Source organism: Cebidichthys violaceus, unplaced genomic scaffold (genome assembly GCF_023349555.1).
Source record: "Cebidichthys violaceus isolate CVI_PGR_0920_01 unplaced genomic scaffold, fCebVio1.0.p SCAF_23, whole genome shotgun sequence".
NCBI lineage: Eukaryota > Metazoa > Chordata > Actinopteri > Perciformes > Stichaeidae > Cebidichthys > Cebidichthys violaceus.
The window spans coordinates 7,677,123-7,695,473 of record NW_027176406.1 but is presented as its reverse complement, the minus strand read 5'-3'; the positions used below and the strand labels follow the sequence as shown (position 1 = coordinate 7,695,473).

Sequence of the window (18,351 nt, the reverse complement as noted above, 5' to 3'; positions counted from 1 at the left end):
CTTCCTGTGCGTCGTCAAACCCTATTCTCTCTGCTTCAATGATTGACGTCACACGAAAGAAGACCAATCAAAGCACTCGGACTTCCCTGTTTTTCTTGCACAGCTCCTCCCCTTGCCATAGTCCCTTATATATCCCCCGCTACTACAGTCGGCAGAGTGTACAATGTGCTGCCAGAGAGCTGGCAGAGAAACAGCCAGAGAGGGAGAGAGAGAAGGGGAAAGTGTGAGTGGATTTCAGCGCTGACTTAGAAGCCTTCATCTTCAGTCATTTCTCCGGTGTCTTAGAAAGCTCCTTCTCCTTTCTCTCTTTTTGTGCCTTCTCTATTTCTTTCTGCCTCTCCAGGCCAGAGCTGACTGCGAACGTGATCCAAGAGGCCCACGCTGCAGCCTGGCTTCAGGATCCAACAGCTCACAACATCAGGATGGGCTGTACAACAGGCCACCTGGCTTGCCAACCCCAGACCAACACGGGGCAGGAGGGGCAGTCCCTGGAGGCTGGCGGGGCCAAAGTCCCTGAGGTGCTCTCCTCTCTGGAGCGTCTGTCCCAGGCCACCGGTGGCATGGAGAAGTCCTGGTACCGCTGCATCTTTCCCTTCGGAATCATCTCTCTGGTGATCGGCGTCGCAGGAACCGGCGTGACCTACACCTATAATGACCTGCCTCAGACGAAAGTGGTGTCGGTGGTTCTACTTGTCATGGGTCTTTTGCTGTTGCTGACGGCCACTGCCTGTTGGATTGTCCACAAGAAGAAGAGAAGGAAAAAAAAAGAGGGAGGCTCGTTCACCTCTGAGCAGTGTCCCCTGTGAAGCACATGGGTGGGGGGGAAACAGTGGTAGGAACTTGAAAGTAGAGACATACCAACTGCTGGGAGTTCAAGGGTTGGCTATAGAAGCCGCCACTTCACCTCCTCCCAGCGCCAAATCCCCTCTATTCTTTATCACAGAGTTTGGCTCAGCTCATACCGGAGAGAACTTAAGCTGAGAAATCATAGAGAGTGGAAGGACAGATGGAAGTATCTGTTTAGTCTGTTAAAGTTTGGACCATTTTGGATTGACAAGGAGGGATCACCAACGCCTCACACGCTCTTTTATCATCAGACGGCAGGTGTCCAGTGTCAAAACAACCTCAGAGGAGACACACACAAATATGCATTGCACACTACATGCATATTTACACGCACGGATACATGGCCCTTGCGGTCCTCGCTCACATATGCACTAGCGGTCACAGTGGGAGCTCGCACTGACACCTAACACGCTATGCAGAGCTGCTGCCGGATTCAATGCTGGCGTCACTAGGCACGTCAGTCACAGCATTCCTCTTGCCAGGACAGGTGACTCTCCAAGAGGCCAGAAGTGGGCCAAAGACGGCAACCTGATACCCGGGCCAAAAGAGCAGGGCACCCGCGTCAGCGGCCAGCGTCATTCACTCGTCCTGTGACACCGCAGCAATGTGTTGGGAGCTTTTTTTACGCAACGGGAGAGTGGAACTTGAGTCCAGCAGGATCTTAGTGGCATCTGTGTGAACGATGAGCCGGAGAGGGCAGAGGACCTGCTGGGAAGTGGAAGGTGTTTGTGTGCGTGTGCTCAAATAAAGATTCTGGTGAACTGAAAGTCTGTTGGACCTTTGGGCTTCACTACTGAGAAGCAAAATATTTGCACATGTAGCCATGTTCACGCCAAGCGAGAGGAACTTCTAGTAAAGCAACATGCTCCGAAAGGCATTTTGTAGCTTCAGCTTCACACTACAAAGGAGTGGGGCACTGACTTTCTGATTGCCCTCCTTTCAATGTGCACGCATTTACGCCCAGCCTAGTGTTTTCGTGGGGCAACTCAACCCCACACAGGACAGGCCAGGATTACTGAAGGACACTACCCGAGGGGACATGCCACTGTAGGGACACTTTGACTGATCCTGCTCCCCTAGGGCCCCTCCCTCTTGGTGCCTTGAGCAAGCACTCATGGAAAAAGGCTCTGTCGCATTCCGCCGTTTCCATCTGAACCCCTGAGAATTTCCCCCCTTGTTCCTCTCTCGCTCTCTCTCTCTTTACCCCAACAGGACTCTCCTCATTCATCCCACATGCCTTCCTCTATCCTAAATCTCCAGTTTCTGACTTGATCCCTTCATTTCCCCATTGTTATATAGCCCAGCCACACACACTTAAATGTAAGGCTGATAGTACACAGATATTTGTCTTTATCACTCCTTGCCAAAGAAAATTGGATAATTTTGCTCTCATTGTGGAAAGTATTGAAAATATGGCACACGGCTGTTCTCTAGTGGATACTGATTACTGTTTGTGCTCTAAGTGTCTCTGGGGTTTCCCTTTCCTGTACTTTTTCTTTCGGAAAGAAAGAGTGAATGTAGCTGCGCTCAACTCCACAGCTGTGAATAGGTGCTTTCTGTTGCTGTGTGGTCTCACAGGATGAGACACACTATTGCTTTTTTAGTCTTGTCTTAAATATTCTCGCCACTGAATGTAACATGGGATGGAAAACACAAATCACAGAAGTAGAACGTGCAAATCACAGAATGTATAGGAGCTGAAAGGAGTTTGTCTCCATGTGAAGGGCCGCACAAAAGCACTCCTTCACCCCGGAGAACTATTATTGATCACTGTTTCGTCAATACTGGCAACCAGATTGGTGGCGTTGCTGAGTAGAATGTGTCTATGCATCCAGAGGTAGCAGTTAACACACAAAGCCAAAGACCGCCCTGGAGGCCAGCTGCTTCAACATGCAATCGATCAGTCCTCTCTCACACATGTCTTCGCGGCTCAGTGTGCATTTAGATGTTCTGTTGCATACTGGTTGTCTGCCAAACTCTATTAAGCTGGGGGGGGGGGGGTAATGGTGGAAGACAAAAGCAAAGCTTGGGAGGTCATTCCTTTCACTTAAAGGTGGGAGTGGGGAGCTATCCCTGCAGTCAGATCCGAACAGAGCAGTATTATTCTTAGGGGATATAATGCATTACTGACAGCAGCAGTGAGAAACGCCAGGATAATCGATGTGTAATAAGTCTTCTCTGAACCTTCATGTACTGGCAAAAAAACATGATGTGTATGTTCTTTTTTTAGCTCAGTGCAGTGTAGTAAATTGTGGTTGCATACTTGTACTTGCTGATTTTCAAGCTGTATTGTGCCAGTGAGTTGACACTAAATATTAATGACAGGTGACCAGAATTTGTTTGATAGAGATGTGAAGTGATTTCCCGTCTGCCTTTTGAAAAATACTAAAGGGAAAGTCTACCTCTCTCTGCTGCGGGGGAAATACTTCCCTCACCCAGTAGACAGCCACGCTGTCTGCCAACGCTGTTTGTCACGGGCGAGTGACACGAAATATGTCTGTTTGTGTGCCCTCTAATATTTGGTGCTGTATATATGACAATTTTATATTTTTACTGTATATTTTTACTTATGTGTACACTTTATTTGTTGTATTAAATAAATGTTACCTGAACTGAACTGTGAGATTCTACTTTATTGCCTGAGGTGAAAGTCCCCGAGTATTTATTAAATATATCACTTTGTATTAAACTTGTTTTCTTTGGGAGATTATTTGGGAGAAATTTCGATGCTGTATATAGACACATTGCCATGTGCTGCCAGCTTGAATGACTTGGTCAGATACTCAGAGACATGTGTGATCCTTTAATTGTCGGGAAAACAGGGGGGCCAGAATCGAGCAGAATAAAATGACACCCCCTACTGGCATAATGATAACACAGGTAAACTACCCACACATTGACAAACCTATTATTTGCGTAGTCATCGCACAGGCCTGTCCAACTGGTTCAGTTCACCAGGAGTTTATTTTGTATTTCATTAAATAAGAACACGATCATTCAGTGGTAACTGTGCTGGGAAACGGCTTTGGGTGTGGAGGGAGCAATGTTTAGGTCTGGATAAAGAGGCCGACGGGGGGGAAAGTGCAGATGAAGTGGAAGTGGTCGGCTGGACTGCTAGGGTCAGCACAGATTACAGGAAACCAGATGGGAGCAACTCATCCGCCTCGCAATATCCAGAACTTGGCTTCAAACCTGAGCCTTCAGTGCTATTTGGCTTTTATCATAGTTTGAATTATACAAAGCCGACAGCAGTTTAAAATGCAAAGCCAGAAGAACAGGCAGCACGAAGTGACATCACAGAGTCTGGATTTGATTCCACACTGGGGCCTGATGACTTCATTCATGTTTTATTCAAATTCCAGATCAACAGCATCTGTGCAAAATTCTGTCTTACTGAATTAGTCACTGCCTGTTGTGACATTTCCAAATGATACTTCTGTTACATTTAAATTCTGCAGCGGTTTTGGAGACAGGTGTGGATGGAAATCACACAGGCCAGACAGTCAAATTAAATCACAGGTAAAATGAAATTAAAATGCAGTCTCAGTGTAGAAATTATAATAGAATCAAATGTGATAAGAAACTATTGGATGTAATAAATCAGATACTTCAGAGTACGGAAAGGACTGTCACATGCACCAAACTTTTAGTTTTTGATTATGTCTGGATGAAGAGGAATATGAGACATTGCCAAACAAACAAAAAGATATTATGAATAACCGTACTTCCCATCTTTCTTTTAATCTCCTCAACAAATGTCAACCTTATAGATAACAAAAAGCTTTTTTTCAAAATGTGTTCTGCTCTGTATTTCATTAATTAATACCTTGCTGCATCAGGACCGCTCCTATGAAGGTGTGAAGTCATTGCTCTCACATCAAACCCAATCACTTACTATGGGAGGCAGCAGCTTTACAACAACACATTTTCAGAAAAATTATGCTATAAATAATGATTGCTTAGCGAACAAAACTGTAGACTTCAACCCACTGTTTTGTGAGCACATTGTGCATTGTTTTATTGCTATAATTGTCTTCAATTTAGGCTGAAAGCATCAACAGATCGCTTTCCCCTAGCCATTACTGGTCACTTTGTGTTTTACTGAGAAAATGATTGGGGTTTCTATGGAAACAGTAACTGCATCCAATTGACGATGTCACAGCCTCTGCCTTGTGAGGTCACTCACAAGATAATTTAATTATACAACACTTACAGTAAATGCAGCAAGAATTACATGCCTCAATGAATACAGAGACAATTTGAAGAAATTAGTTTTCTTTGTTCACCATCACACATATATGCTGCAGTTCACATTTATAGAAGAACACGAAGAATTGTATTAACTGGCTTGAATTAAATTAATTAAAGGGCTTGCCATATAGACTATGAAATATATATATAACATTGTTTGTTTTAAACATACAAAAACATTTTATTCTACTTTTTTTAAAGACAACCATTCAGTGACAGAGGTCATATTGAACTAAAGCTATTTAAGGTGATGATGAGATTGGGTGAGCTGCAGATCAATAGTGAGCCTGAAAGGAACAAATGATTACTACTGGCAGTGTACTCTGCTCCTTTATTACCGTCTTCAAAAGACCAGCAATGAAGAGGACACTATTCAGCCAAAGTCTATTCCCAACGGGGATCCAACACAATGGTTTTAATCACCCTGTCATTTCTGCAATTTCCTCCAAGGCTGCTGCATCAGAGTCCAAACCAATCGGTGGCTTCTCTTTTGAAATCTCTGCTCTGTCAAATACTGATGAATTGATACATTTTAAGTGTGTGTGTGTGTGTGTGTGTGTGTGTGTGTGTGTGTGTGTGTGTGTGTGTGTGTGTGTGTGATGTGCTGCATTACAAGGAACACATCAATAATCATTTTTGCTCCACCAAAGTTTTCATTTTTTACATTTTACACATACTTTTGCTGTGGATTTCTCTTGATTAACCCTACCAGCATCATAGCAATTGAATATGCACAATATGTGCATTTGGCATAATATGCAATGTTAATCTTTGACCTAATTAAAAAAAGATAAATATGACAGCAGTCATTCATTTCATTATCAGTTCCGTCCAGGTCAATAGCTACAACACAGTGGTGTCCACAAAATGTTACATTTTTTTGTTTTTGTTTGTCAGTTTAGCCAAAACAGTTAAAAAATCAAAACATGGTCGCTTCAAGAGCAATCTTTTCTTTTGCTATCTCACCATGCCAGGACAAACACTGACAGATCAGTTCTAAGAAAACAATGTGGTACGAGGAACCGGTGTTCAAAGCACTGCTTGTTGTCGGAATAGTTTGGATATTGCCACAATAAAAAGTAATCTCTGGATTTGTTCGACGCTGTCCCTTTAAACAGCGTACCTTTAAACTGCATTTCCTGTTTAACTACATTTCCCACAATCTACAATAAATGGGCGGGTCTGTAGACGGTCTCATAATCAGATAAACCAATCATATACAGTCACTGACGAGCGCGTAGTTCGAAATAGCGTTACGTTGTCCAATGATCTTGGGATATTTTTCAGTTTATAAAATCTGGCCAATCGGTACTACCGGTGTTGGCGCTGGCCAATCAAAGAGCCACTATGTGGTAGATGGGCGTCACCAGGTCTGACCAATCAGATTGAATCTGGCGTTTAAACGGTGAACGCGGGCGGTGCTAGAGTAGCTTTGGGGGCGGGTCCAACCAAGTGAGGACTCGTGCTTGAATTTGAATTCAGGCAAACAGCTAACAACTTGTTAAGATTTTAGTACTACTACAGCAGTGAGCAGTGGTGCAACACTATACATCACATGTTCTGTTGACATATCCTGCACGTCTGTTTGTGTGTAATAATTAGCTAGTATCGCCGTAACGTTTGAATCGCCGCTCAGTACTGTAACATTAGCTACAGGCATCGCTGTTTGAGGAGGGATACTGCACTTGCAATGAAAGCGGGCGGTAAGTAACTTAACTCCACTTAAACTAACTCTTACGACCAGAAATACGGGCAAGACGTAATGTAAAGCGAGTGTTTGTGAACGTGCGTTTATTTCTCGCAATTTGGACAGAGTTAGCACTGGTTATGACCTCCTAGCCCACTCAAACGTTAACTTGGGGTAACATTAGCCATGGATACCTTCTCTAAGAAACTAGCTTCAAATGGCTTAATGCTGGCAATATGTGTGACCCTCCTGGCACTGTACGCGTCTGTGCTAATTAAAAAAACAATAAAATAACTCGTGTTAAACTTGGTAGTCGTAACCTAACGTTAGTTGCATTTGAAGCTCAGGAGGGAAATTTGGGCGCTCACTTGTTTTGACTTTATCCAGTCAGACGCTCAACTCGCCGTCGTTAGATGGCTGTTAATGCTTACAACACTTTATTAATATGATGTTGTAAGCTTGTTATGATACTTTTTAGGTAATCATCCTTCCACGAATTTAAACATTTGACCCAGAGATGTCTTACGTTAGACCTTTTTTGAATGTGGAGCCATAACCTTCACCGTGGTGTGTGTGTGTGTGTGTGTGTGTGAGAGAGAGAGAGAGAGAGAGAGAGAGAGAGAGAGAGAGAGAGAGAGACTATCAGCTACTGGCCTGCTTTTAAATTAAGTGCAAATATTGATCTGACATTAATGTGAGAATGAGTTTGTGGGCCTTGCACTGAGATGTGAAATGCTTTGGATGATTGTGTGTGTGTGCACTATATTGCTTCTTGCACCCCAATATGTTAGCCATGCCTATGTGACACTTGCTATTGAAGTGTCTAACTTTGAATTACCCTTTTCTGTCCTTAGTCCACTGCCGTTGTTCAAAATGCTACACTGTTCCGGCTCGGAAGCGTGTGCGTAAGCGAACCCCAGCCCTCACGTTGCTGTCTCTACCCGAGGAGGTCCTTCTCTGTGTGCTCCAGTGCCTCTCTGCTGAGGACCTGCTGTCTGTCAGAGCCGTGAGTAACACACTGTACACACTGTAACACTACTACCCGACCTCTAGCATGTGTGTGTGCCGCGTCATCCCCACATTTGGTGATGGACTAATTGTCTTGATGTCTACACAGGTTCACTCCCAGCTGCGGGACATTGTTGACAACCACTCCAGTGTATGGGCCCGGGTCAGTTTCAGGGACACGTGGCCATCCCCCAACACCTTGTGGCTGTTTGAGAGGTACACTCACTTCTGTCAAATACAAAAAAAAGCACCCAGCTCCTGAAAAACAGATGTATTTATTCTCTTCTGTGTGAGTTTTAACCTGAAACATCTATCTTCTTTCAGAGCTGCTGATAAAGGGAATTTTGAAGCTGCTGTGAAGCTAGGGATTGCCTATTTGTACAACGAAGGACGTAAGTTAAGCACTACACAACAAGAGCATCCTGGTTAAATTAAGGCCAAAATGAAACTGGGACATGAAAGCCTCTTGATGATTTCCACAGCTCCTCACTTGTGCCTTGTTTCTCTCCACCAGCATTGTTGAGCGATGAGGGGCGAGCTGACGTTTGCGGCCGCAAGGCCTCCCACTTCTTCAGCCTGGCAGAGAGCCTGCGCTCTCCCACGACGGATCCCTTCATCTGGGTGTTTATTCGCCCGCCGTGGTCGCCCACCGGCAGCTGCTGCAAGGCCGTGGTGTTTGACCGTCTCAAGGCCGAGTGTGACAACAACGTGGTAGGTTTGGCTATTCCCATTTAAGAGGATGGAGGATAAAGCTGCATTAATTTTTAGCACTAATAATGTTCCTTTTCTGTTCATTAATGCAAATAGTGTCAGTGGTAGTGACGATATGATCAATGTTAATGCATTCTGCAAAATCAGCCACATTCCTGCTTTCCTCCAACTATTTAAGAACAAGGCTGATCTTTTATTGCTCAATGGAGATGCTGCCATGGCTTAAATTAACAGAAAAAACGTACATTGCATTCACGACTGCATGGATAATTTCATAATAACGGAAAAGTAGATAATTCAAATTGTATCAAGTAAGTGTTCATCAATTATTTTTTCTCTTATCCACAGGAGAAGAGAGGACCCTTGTTGCACTGTTTGGCCAGAGTTCTGCAGCTGTTTGAAGTGAGTGTAACAGTGAGACTGTCTCTGTCTGGGTGTGGCCAACCAGGTTTCTATTGGCCTCTAGTCAAAGTGTATCACTCACAGGGGGTTGTTCGACTAGTTATTAACGGGACAGGTGGGGCAGTTGTTGTTTTCTGCTTCTTTCGTATCACACCGCGGTTGCAACCGTCCATGTTGATTGTTCTTACTTGCAGCCCCGGTGTGCTTTGTTCTATGATAGGACGAAAAATGACTTCACATCACTTTCCTTGAACTCTGGTTGGTTTTCCGTTATCGTGTCACACACGCGTTAATGTGTTGACGAGATGATTTGTTAGCATCTAAGAACGGAACACTTTCTTTAGTGAGGTCTTTCACTCACATCTGGAACCGTGTTACCTTTTTCCAGGGCGATGAACGACGCTCGGAGGCCGTATCTATGTTGGAGGAGTCGTCACAGGCTGGCTGTCTACAGAGCTCCTACATGTTGTGGGAGCACAACCGGAGAGCAGCGGTGAGTAAGAATCTCTATTTAGTTTTCTAATCAGAGTGATACTTGAATACTTTGACCTTATTTATTTAGGCTACTGTACAGTTTCTCCATGTCAAGGGTTCATACATGCATTACATTGATTAAAAGACAACAAAACACTGTTTTTATTGCTTGTAGCAAGTGTATTCATTGAGAACTGAGGTCAAACAAGTTATTATGTGTTTTTTTTAAAATATATATATTAATTTCAGATGGCAGATCCAGGCAGGTACCTCCAGTGTATCCGAACCCTCAGGGACTATGCTGGCAAAGGATGCTGGGAGGCACAGGTGTGTATGTGATTGAAGACAGACAATTGCCAGTATATTGATGCAGCAGTTGATTTAATGACTTCTGGTGTCTTGAGATGGCCTTCTTTGTTTTTATTTGCCCTTGGTGGTTCATTGTAATGATGCAAAAGACACTAATGTGATTTTAATGTTTTTGTTTCATTTCTCTTTCATTTCCCACTCCTCTATTTGTCCAGAGTTGTTAGTTGTTCTTATTGAAGCATATCTGGCAGTTGATGACTTATCGTTTCTTTTTTGTTCATCGCCTTTTCGAAGCTTTGCCTAAGCTGCTCCATTGAATCAAATTCAACTCATCCCAATCACGCTCTGTAATCACAGCAGCAAACTGTTGCAGTACTCTACCTCATTATTTAAAGCGTGATCAAATTCAACAAGCCGTTGTGAAACATTTGTTAAACAGATGATGTCGTCTTTCCTCAGCTCTCCTTGGCTAAAGTGTGCAGCAGTGGCAATCCGCTGGGTCTGGAGTCAAAAGCCTGCTCTGACCTGGTGGCTCAGCTCTTCGGTTCCTCTAACCCAGCATCACGACACTGCGCTCAGGGCATCCTGAGGCAAGGCATCAAGGACACCATGAGGTACACAGAACCTCACCGTGATATCACTGGCATGATCACAGATCGTTGTTGTATTATTATCTGTCTAGATAATTGAATGGTCCCGTTAGTCATCGTGATGACTCACTGTGTTCCGATCATCTTGGCTTTCTTTAATGACATTACTAAAGAGTAGATGTAACGGGGGACAAAACACAAAGCCTTCAGGGAGATTTCAAGTCACGATTCAGACGTTATGGCAAAACAATTTAAGATCAGATAATGTCTGCTCTAGTTTAGGGCCTCCACAAGCCAGTCCACCAGTAAAGAAATATATATATATATATATATGTATGTATACCCACCCATTATGACCCATCTTTGTGTAAAAGGACTGTGCACACCTTGTGTATGAAAATAGATAGAAGACAGGCCTACTAGCCTGACACACGGGCTTCATTAAAAGCATAAATATGCGGATGGTTTGCAGAGCGTCTGCTGCAACACTAAGCTTCCACTATAATCAGCAGGCAGGCCAGCAGCGGGTGAGTGCTGCATATGCTCAACAGAGATCTGCTCCGCAAACGTAAAAATACGCCGTCTTGTATTTATATTTGTACGTTATCTGCACGGAAATGACTCATAAAATGTCTTTTTTTTATTTTTTATTTTTTTATTAAACTACCGAAATAATGACTAACAATGAGACTATTGGCAGTTTGTTGGCATTCATTTTGCCAGAACCAGTTAAAGACTTCAATCTTTTGCCTCTTGTTACACTGTAATACACAGCAACACCCTTTTTTTTCTCCTATATTTCTTGTAAACACCAGAATCTTTATCAATTATGACTATTTTGAATGCACACTATCTTCAATTTCTACTTGTCTGTCTGTCCAGGTACATCCTGGTGGACTGGCTCGTGGAGGTGACCACCATGAAGGATTTCTCCAGCCTGACGCTGCATGTGACGGTGGGTTGTGTGGACCGCTACCTGGCTCTGCGCTCGGTCCCCAAGGCTCGCCTCCAGTTATTGGGAATCGCCTGCATGGTAGTTTGTACACGGTGAGAATGCACACATGCCTTTTTTCTGAAATGTTTATTTATTTTACTTTTAATTTATGAAACCGTTGTAATACACTTTGTTCAAGGGTTTATGTAGGGATACCAGTGTTGCAGGTTTTTTTTTATTTTATTTTTTATTATTAAATGAATGCAATTTAGTTATAGATTAAAATGCTATCTTATTTTTAACATTTGGTTCTTTTTGTTTTCAGCTATATCAGTAAAGAAATCCTGACCATACGTGAAGCCGTCTGGCTCACAGACAACACCTACAAATATGAGGACCTAGTTCGAATGATGGGGGAGGTCGTCTCTGTGCTGGAGGGAAAGATCAGGGTGAGTACAACCAATGTCCTCGTATAATGTAGAGAAAAGATGAGCCTGAATAGTCGACATTTCAAATTTATGAGCCTGATTCAACCGCCAAACTCAGTCCAATCTTCACAGTAGCGGAACAATGTGGTCATCAAACAAAGGGTAGTTCTCACAATTAACAGCAACAAACAATTCTTTTTTTTATTTTTTTTTTACTGTTTTCCATAGATACATAAAGGGGTATTAATGGCCCCAAAAAAAACAAAACAGGATTCGACGATAAGCAAGACGTGAACAATTAGATTCGACGATGTCAATTCTTAGTGCCGATAAAAGATGTTGTGTGAATCTAAGAACTGAATTTGAACCTTTTTAAATATAAAGAGTGGTTTGGTGCACTTCCCTTCAGAGCCCCACACTGCTGGACTATGGTGAGGTGCTGCTGTCTCTGCTCCCTCTGGAGAGGCGGACCACTCACCTCTTCAGCTACGTCTGCGAGCTGTCGCTGCTCTACTCTGCTCTCGCCACGCCACCGCCTTCCAAACTGGCCTGCGCTGCACTACTGCTTACACGAGCGCTACATCACTATGGTAATAACACACACAGCACACCTGTTTGACAAGCACTGTATCACCCTTTAAACACAACGTATTGCAAATACTCTTCTCCAAACAAATAGAATTCACAGCCTTAGTCGAGTGTTAAGTTTATGTTCCCCATGACTTATGTCTACTGTCTCCATCTCTGCAGCTCCTCTCTGGCCCAGCCAGTTAGTCGACTACACCGGCTTCTCCAAGGAGAACCTGGCCTCCCTGTCTGTGCTGCTGTATGTCAAGTGGTAAGTGTCTTGACTTGTATCATCATCATCATCCTCTTGCTGCTCCGTCACCCAGTCTATTGAGTCACATTCAGCGCACGCAGGTCTTTTCTGGTTCCTTTGTTCAGCTCTAGTGATGTGGTGTTATCATGGTCATAGAAATGATATTGATTCTAAAAAAGGCACTTAAAATACACTTCATCTGTTGTCAGCAGGGTAAGTCTCTCCTCATATCTATAAAGAAAAGAAAAATAAACTTAAATTATGGTTATTGTAAAAAAAAAAAAAAAAAATATTCTCAACTCATCATCCAAACAGTCCACCCAAAGGCTAATTGCCATTTTTGCCATGGAAAGTTGTAATGTCTTTGTATTTTGCATTGCATGTGTTGTTTTCTTCACAGCAGAGAACAGGAAGATGATGCTAATGGCCTAGAAGTATTAATAATACAACTGAAAAAGCGTTAAATAAACCATGTGAACACGGTGGTTCACATAACCGTTTCTCTTGTGAGCCTTTAAAACAAACCAAAGGAAACTCGTAACCCCTCGTCAAAGCTTCCATATTTCAAGAGCTGGAAGCGCTTCCAACAAAGTGATCTTTACCTTCTCAAACACTTTAATTTGAATATTTTAAAAGGCCCGAAGTGGTAAAACGATACAGTATCAAAAGGAAACGTTGCCCAAAAACTAAACACAATTTATCGATTTAGAAAAATGATCCACTGTGACCTTTGCTGAGTAATGACATTAGCACTATTCGATAACCAAAGGCATCCACTATGGATACAACGTTAACAAATGGTGGGGGAAACGCACTATATATTTTACTCTAAGCTACAGAAAATGCCATTAGAAACCTTTCAGTCCATTTTGAGATTGTTACTGTACCTTCATCATGCCTTCATGGATCCTCCATGGATTGGTGATTTGTACACTGTTCTCAGCATGCTCATATAGCCACAGTGATTAGATGTAAGGTTGTTTATAATGTCTGGTGACCAAGAAAATGGATGGCCATTAAGGTTTTGAAGCTGCAGAGTCATAAGAGACCGTGGGTCTTTGGACTATAGATCCGGGGGGGTGGGTGGGTGGTAGTGGTGCTGCGTGTGTGTGCGTGTGTGTGTGTGTGTGTGAGAGACCATCAGTGAATCACCAACTGAGTCACAGAAACGTGCCTCAGGGTGAGTCACTTTGATAGGTGAGCGTCGCATCGACAAACTGTAATTCTCAAATGGACAAGTAACGAGATTTGTCCCCAAGAGCTGATTATAAAGATGCAGCAAAGCAAAGTGGATCAGACTCACTCATTTTTCTTCCCTTTGTTTCCCCCTCACTCTCTCGTCTCCTCAGTTTCAGTGACGACGTTCCCAAAGATTACAGGCACGTGTCTCTCACTGGTGTTAAGCAACGGTTTGAAGATGAGGCCTTCCACCACATCAGCAAAGAGAAGGTAACGCAACACAAACATTTTTTGAATCGTAGCACAGCGTGTCTCTCAATGGTTGTCTGAAACGGGTTATTGATATAATTTCTTGGCTTCCACAAGGTGATGGATTTTAAAGAGCTGTGTCAGATCTTGGAGATTCCTGAGGTGGAGCCTGAGATGGAGCCTCCCAGTCCCACCGGTCAACCAGCGGACATCCACACCTTCCTCGCCTCTCCATCCAGCACCAGCAAGAGGTAAACCAGTGAGCAACACACCGATTCCCCCTCACAACACATTGGGGTGAGGTGTTGCATTAAAAATAATAATAAAACAGCAAAATAGCCACAAGAAACATTTAAATATAGATCAAATATATTGATGCATATAGTGTACATTACTGTGAACACTTGCACATTCTATGTTGCATAATGCAGTATAGCCTGCTAGCCCCTAGACATCTTTCTATTTCTTTATTAAGTAGGCCTCCTGTGAGAAATCTCAAAGTTGCTTCACTTGCATTGCTTTCTAATGGCACTGGGCCATTGGGCCACTGTTACTTTTAATCCCATTGTTTTATGGTGTTATCCAATATGTTCACTAACTTTATATTTAGCCACTTTTGTTACTTTAGTTTGCACTCTTTACAATCAGGGCCTGGACTGTGTGGAGAACAAAAAAAATATCAGTTACTAATTTTTCTGGACATTTGATTGTACAAATGTTTGTGTTTTCGAGCACAACCCATGTGGTTTTAGACAAAACATTTTTTTACAATCTTTTTGTCTTGATAATAATGCGAATGACAATAGGCCATGGCGATATGGAGAAAATCAGTTATCACAATATTTTTGGCCAAATACCTCAATATTTTAGGGTTGAGTATTTGTGTATTAACAAAATATTGGAGACTTAATGAAAGATAATGTGGCTATAATGACTAAGTGGGTTAAGGCAAATAATAGAACAGTCTGGTAAATTCAGGAAATTACATTACTTTTGAAACTAGGAAAAGATAACCGTTACTTCATATTTTAATAATCAAACGATATCTAGTTTCATATCGCTATATTGATATATTGCCCAGCCCTACATAATAGCATTGCTATAACCAATATTGTGAGATGAAAACATCAAGGAATTTTTAGTCTTCTAACTCGAGTAATTGATTAGTTGATTTAATTGAGTTTTCCCACAAAGAATCACACAAAGGCACCACTTTAAATCTTATGTTTATTAGAGATGTGCTCATAAGTTTCTTGGAAATAAGCCATTCGGCATGAAAGCATAAAAAAAGACTAATCGACTAAAGGGACAAAGATTACATACTGTAGCTCCCAGGTTTACAACACGTGTTGAACATGAAATTAACACATCTTAGTATTTAAGGCACCTGTGTGACACGGGAGGAATTCAGTTACTAGAAACAACTCCTCTCTCCTCGCTCTTTTGGCAGCTCCTGTACTCCGCAACAGACGGAGTTGTTAAACGTTTGTTTGTGCCATCTGTGAGATGCGCCGGTGACTCACTCTAACGCACTTTCTCCACTTCCTCCCTAGGAGACGCGATGACGCCATGCAGGCCCACAGAGCCAGCTTTGTGGCCACACCCACAGCGGAGCTGTCCAATCAAGAGGAGACGCTGCTCGGCGACATATTGGACTGGAGTCTGGACACTTCCTCCTCCGGTTATGAGGGCGACCGGGAGGAGGAGAGCGAGGGGGAGAGAGACTGCGATTGTGAGTGTTGAGGAAAAAGAAGGGAGAGGGGCTGATGGGCACGTTTATTTCCAGTTTCTCTGCAAAGCATATAAATGAAGTAATCCATATATATGTATAGAGAGGAGAGTAATGCATGAGTCAGTCTCTCAGTACGTTAAGCAGCTGGAGATGATGCAGCAGTTGAAAGCATAATAAACCAGTACATGATTCATTATTTTAAATTCGGACACTTCTCTTTTTCACAGCCTCCATGATATCCATCAAACTGCACTCACTGACTGACGCAGACGAGAGACTGGAGCACTGCAGAGCTTTGTCCAGCGACGAAGACAGCTTCTCTGAAGCGGAAAAGGAGGTGACCAAGGACCTCAAAGACGAGGAGCCCCTCTCCTTCCCGACAGACCTTCACAGTTCCGGATACTCCTCCGTCCAGAGTGTTAGCCCCTCGTCCACGTGCTCCTCCTCCACCCTCATCCCTTGCACATTCAAGACCTTTACCGCTTCCCCGGGCACCGCCTCCGCCAATGCCCAGCCAGGCTTCCGCCTTTTGGTGCCCATGCAGAGGCCCCGGGGCACCTCCACCAAACAAGTGAAGAGGAAGAACTCGGCAGCTCATAGTGGAGGTGAGGTGGAAAGAGAAGAGGAGGAAGGAGACGATTATTCTGCCAATGCAGGGTTTCTGAGCCTATAGACAGGGTTTTCTTTGCTCAGTTATGATCTGTCAGCACTTTTCTTCAGTTCTCAATGCTGTTACCTGTCAGCCTGCACTGAGCCGTCAATTGCCAGAAGATCAAGAGACTTTCAAGTAAGGGAAAACAAATGAATTACCAGGAAACTCACCTTTCTATTACGTTACGTTACATTTCATTTACACGTTTACAGACATGGCACAATAACATACCTCCCATAAACCAAGACGGTCCGCTCTGAAACCACTGGAACACGACTCGACTTTCCTCAGGAACCTTTCTGTTGTTTTACAGCCTTCTACAACAACCTATCTCAGATCTCAGATCGTTGTAAAAGAAATGAAACCTCACAGGCTTGTTTTGGGGTCAGGGGGAAAAGAAGAAAGTGTTCATTGTTAAAATCATATTGTACTGAAATCTTAAACATAGCTGTCATGTTATTGTGATTTGTTTTGGTTAACATAGTTTCTGATACGCACTGTCTGTACAAGACTATCTTGTAGTTGGTGAATGTCATCAATAGGTGACTACTGTCATCTGGTTGATGGAAATGTCTGCATCGGAAGCCTAAAAAAATATATGATTGTATGAACTCTTTTTGTTGGGTTTTGTCCTTTTTAGTTCTACGTGTGTTTGCCAAAGGTACTGTTATGGTGTCACTCGCATTTTCAGGGGCATCAACTTTCATAGAAACAGAGCTGTGAAATGACTTTTCTTTTAGTAGTCTGCATCTTCTAGAGTACATATATTTGCATATTTTTTTCATCCATATTACCTGAAGAAGTTAAAGATAAAGTGTTCTCTGCATATATTTAAATGTGCGGATATCTACCCTACCATTTTGATCCATGTTACTTAAAAGAACTTTAGCGCACTAATCTCATCAGGAACAACAGATGTTGAGATGTTGACGTTAAGGTGTGCTGATAATGTAACTAACCAAGAATCACCCACTGGATGAGTGTCGTACAAACCTTAGCCTATCGCCCAGATGTTTTAGTGTGACACAGTCATTAACTTATCAGCTCAAATGTAACGAGGCCCTCGATGCATCATCACCACTTTTCCTTGCGTTGGAATTAGGTCTAGCACTTTTATCATCACAGAAGGAGGGCAATTCAATGAAATGTAACAATTTCCCCGCTTGAACAATCAATACTTAAGTGTTTTTGAATGGATTTGCTTTGCCTTCTTGGAGTGAAAGGGAACTTCAGACACTAAAGGAACATTTTTTTACCTGACAGGGTTTTGAAAGTGCTGTATGCCTCATTCAGGACACCTAGTACACGATGTCTAAAAGTCTGACTGACTGTAAATCCATTTTTAACTGTTATGCCAGGCTGGTTATAACCTATGTTTTAAAAAATGTACATAGTACTATATGTATACATGGAGAAAGACAAAGGAACATGCCACTACTACTTGAAATTGTTTTCGCTTCATTCCAAAAAGGCAGTTCTCTTTGTGACACTTGTTTTTTTACAGTACAGTGTTTTCTCTATAAACCTGTGATGTGAATATGTAATTTTTTATTGAGTTGAAATAAAGTAAGCCATCATGCAAGTTTCCTTTCAGTGTTATTTATTGTGCCGCCATGCAAACACACAATTTAATTTGTCATAGAATTACTCTAAATTATTGTTCTGATTATTTTTTTTTTTTTAATAAGAATCTATTGCGATGTCCTGCATTGTTCTTTTCCCTAACAAACTGCTTTTGTTGGGCTTAGTAAGAACTATCGGCAACATGAATACAAAATGTTTTTTAAGAAACACTTAATTTAGGTTGTGTTCAAGAGACGTACCCATAGAAGAAGTTCATGTTCAAAGAACCTAACCAACCAAATAATTTAAATTCAAGAACCGCTTATGAACTCAACTATTGACTAAATTAACTGTCTCAGAACTTTGTAACTTTCCCTTTAAGTAGAACCAGACTACATGGAAACTCCTAAGAAATTATATATAATTTTAGGAAAAAAGCATTACCTTTTTATTTTTCAACGTGAAGGTCTATAAATGCTGATTCGAAAGCCGTCTCCACACTGCCAGAATTCAAAT

The 18,351-nt window shown here is 42.4% G+C and overlaps 2 protein-coding genes across 2 annotated transcripts; both read left to right on the top strand.

The window, feature by feature from the left end:
- Nucleotides 1-170: 170 nt before the first annotated feature.
- On the top strand, nt 171-3,463 carry LOC137878617 (transmembrane protein 100). The gene is made up of 2 exons (XM_068718985.1): nt 171-223; nt 344-3,463. The coding sequence occupies exon 2, from the start codon at nt 423-425 to the stop codon at nt 804-806; it is 384 nt and encodes a 127-aa protein (XP_068575086.1). The 5' UTR covers nt 171-223; nt 344-422; the 3' UTR covers nt 807-3,463.
- Nucleotides 3,464-6,609: 3,146 nt separating this feature from the next.
- ccnf (cyclin F) lies at nt 6,610-17,854 on the top strand. Its single transcript, XM_068718572.1, has 17 exons — nt 6,610-6,800; nt 7,639-7,790; nt 7,902-8,008; nt 8,117-8,184; nt 8,307-8,503; nt 8,852-8,905; nt 9,294-9,398; nt 9,629-9,706; nt 10,148-10,302; nt 11,161-11,325; nt 11,538-11,661; nt 12,050-12,230; nt 12,391-12,478; nt 13,810-13,909; nt 14,006-14,139; nt 15,442-15,620; nt 15,848-17,854. Exons 1-17 carry the CDS (start codon nt 6,788-6,790, stop codon nt 16,291-16,293), a joined length of 2,346 nt encoding a protein of 781 aa, XP_068574673.1. The 5' UTR covers nt 6,610-6,787; the 3' UTR covers nt 16,294-17,854.
- The last annotated feature ends 497 nt before the right edge of the window (nt 17,855-18,351 follow it).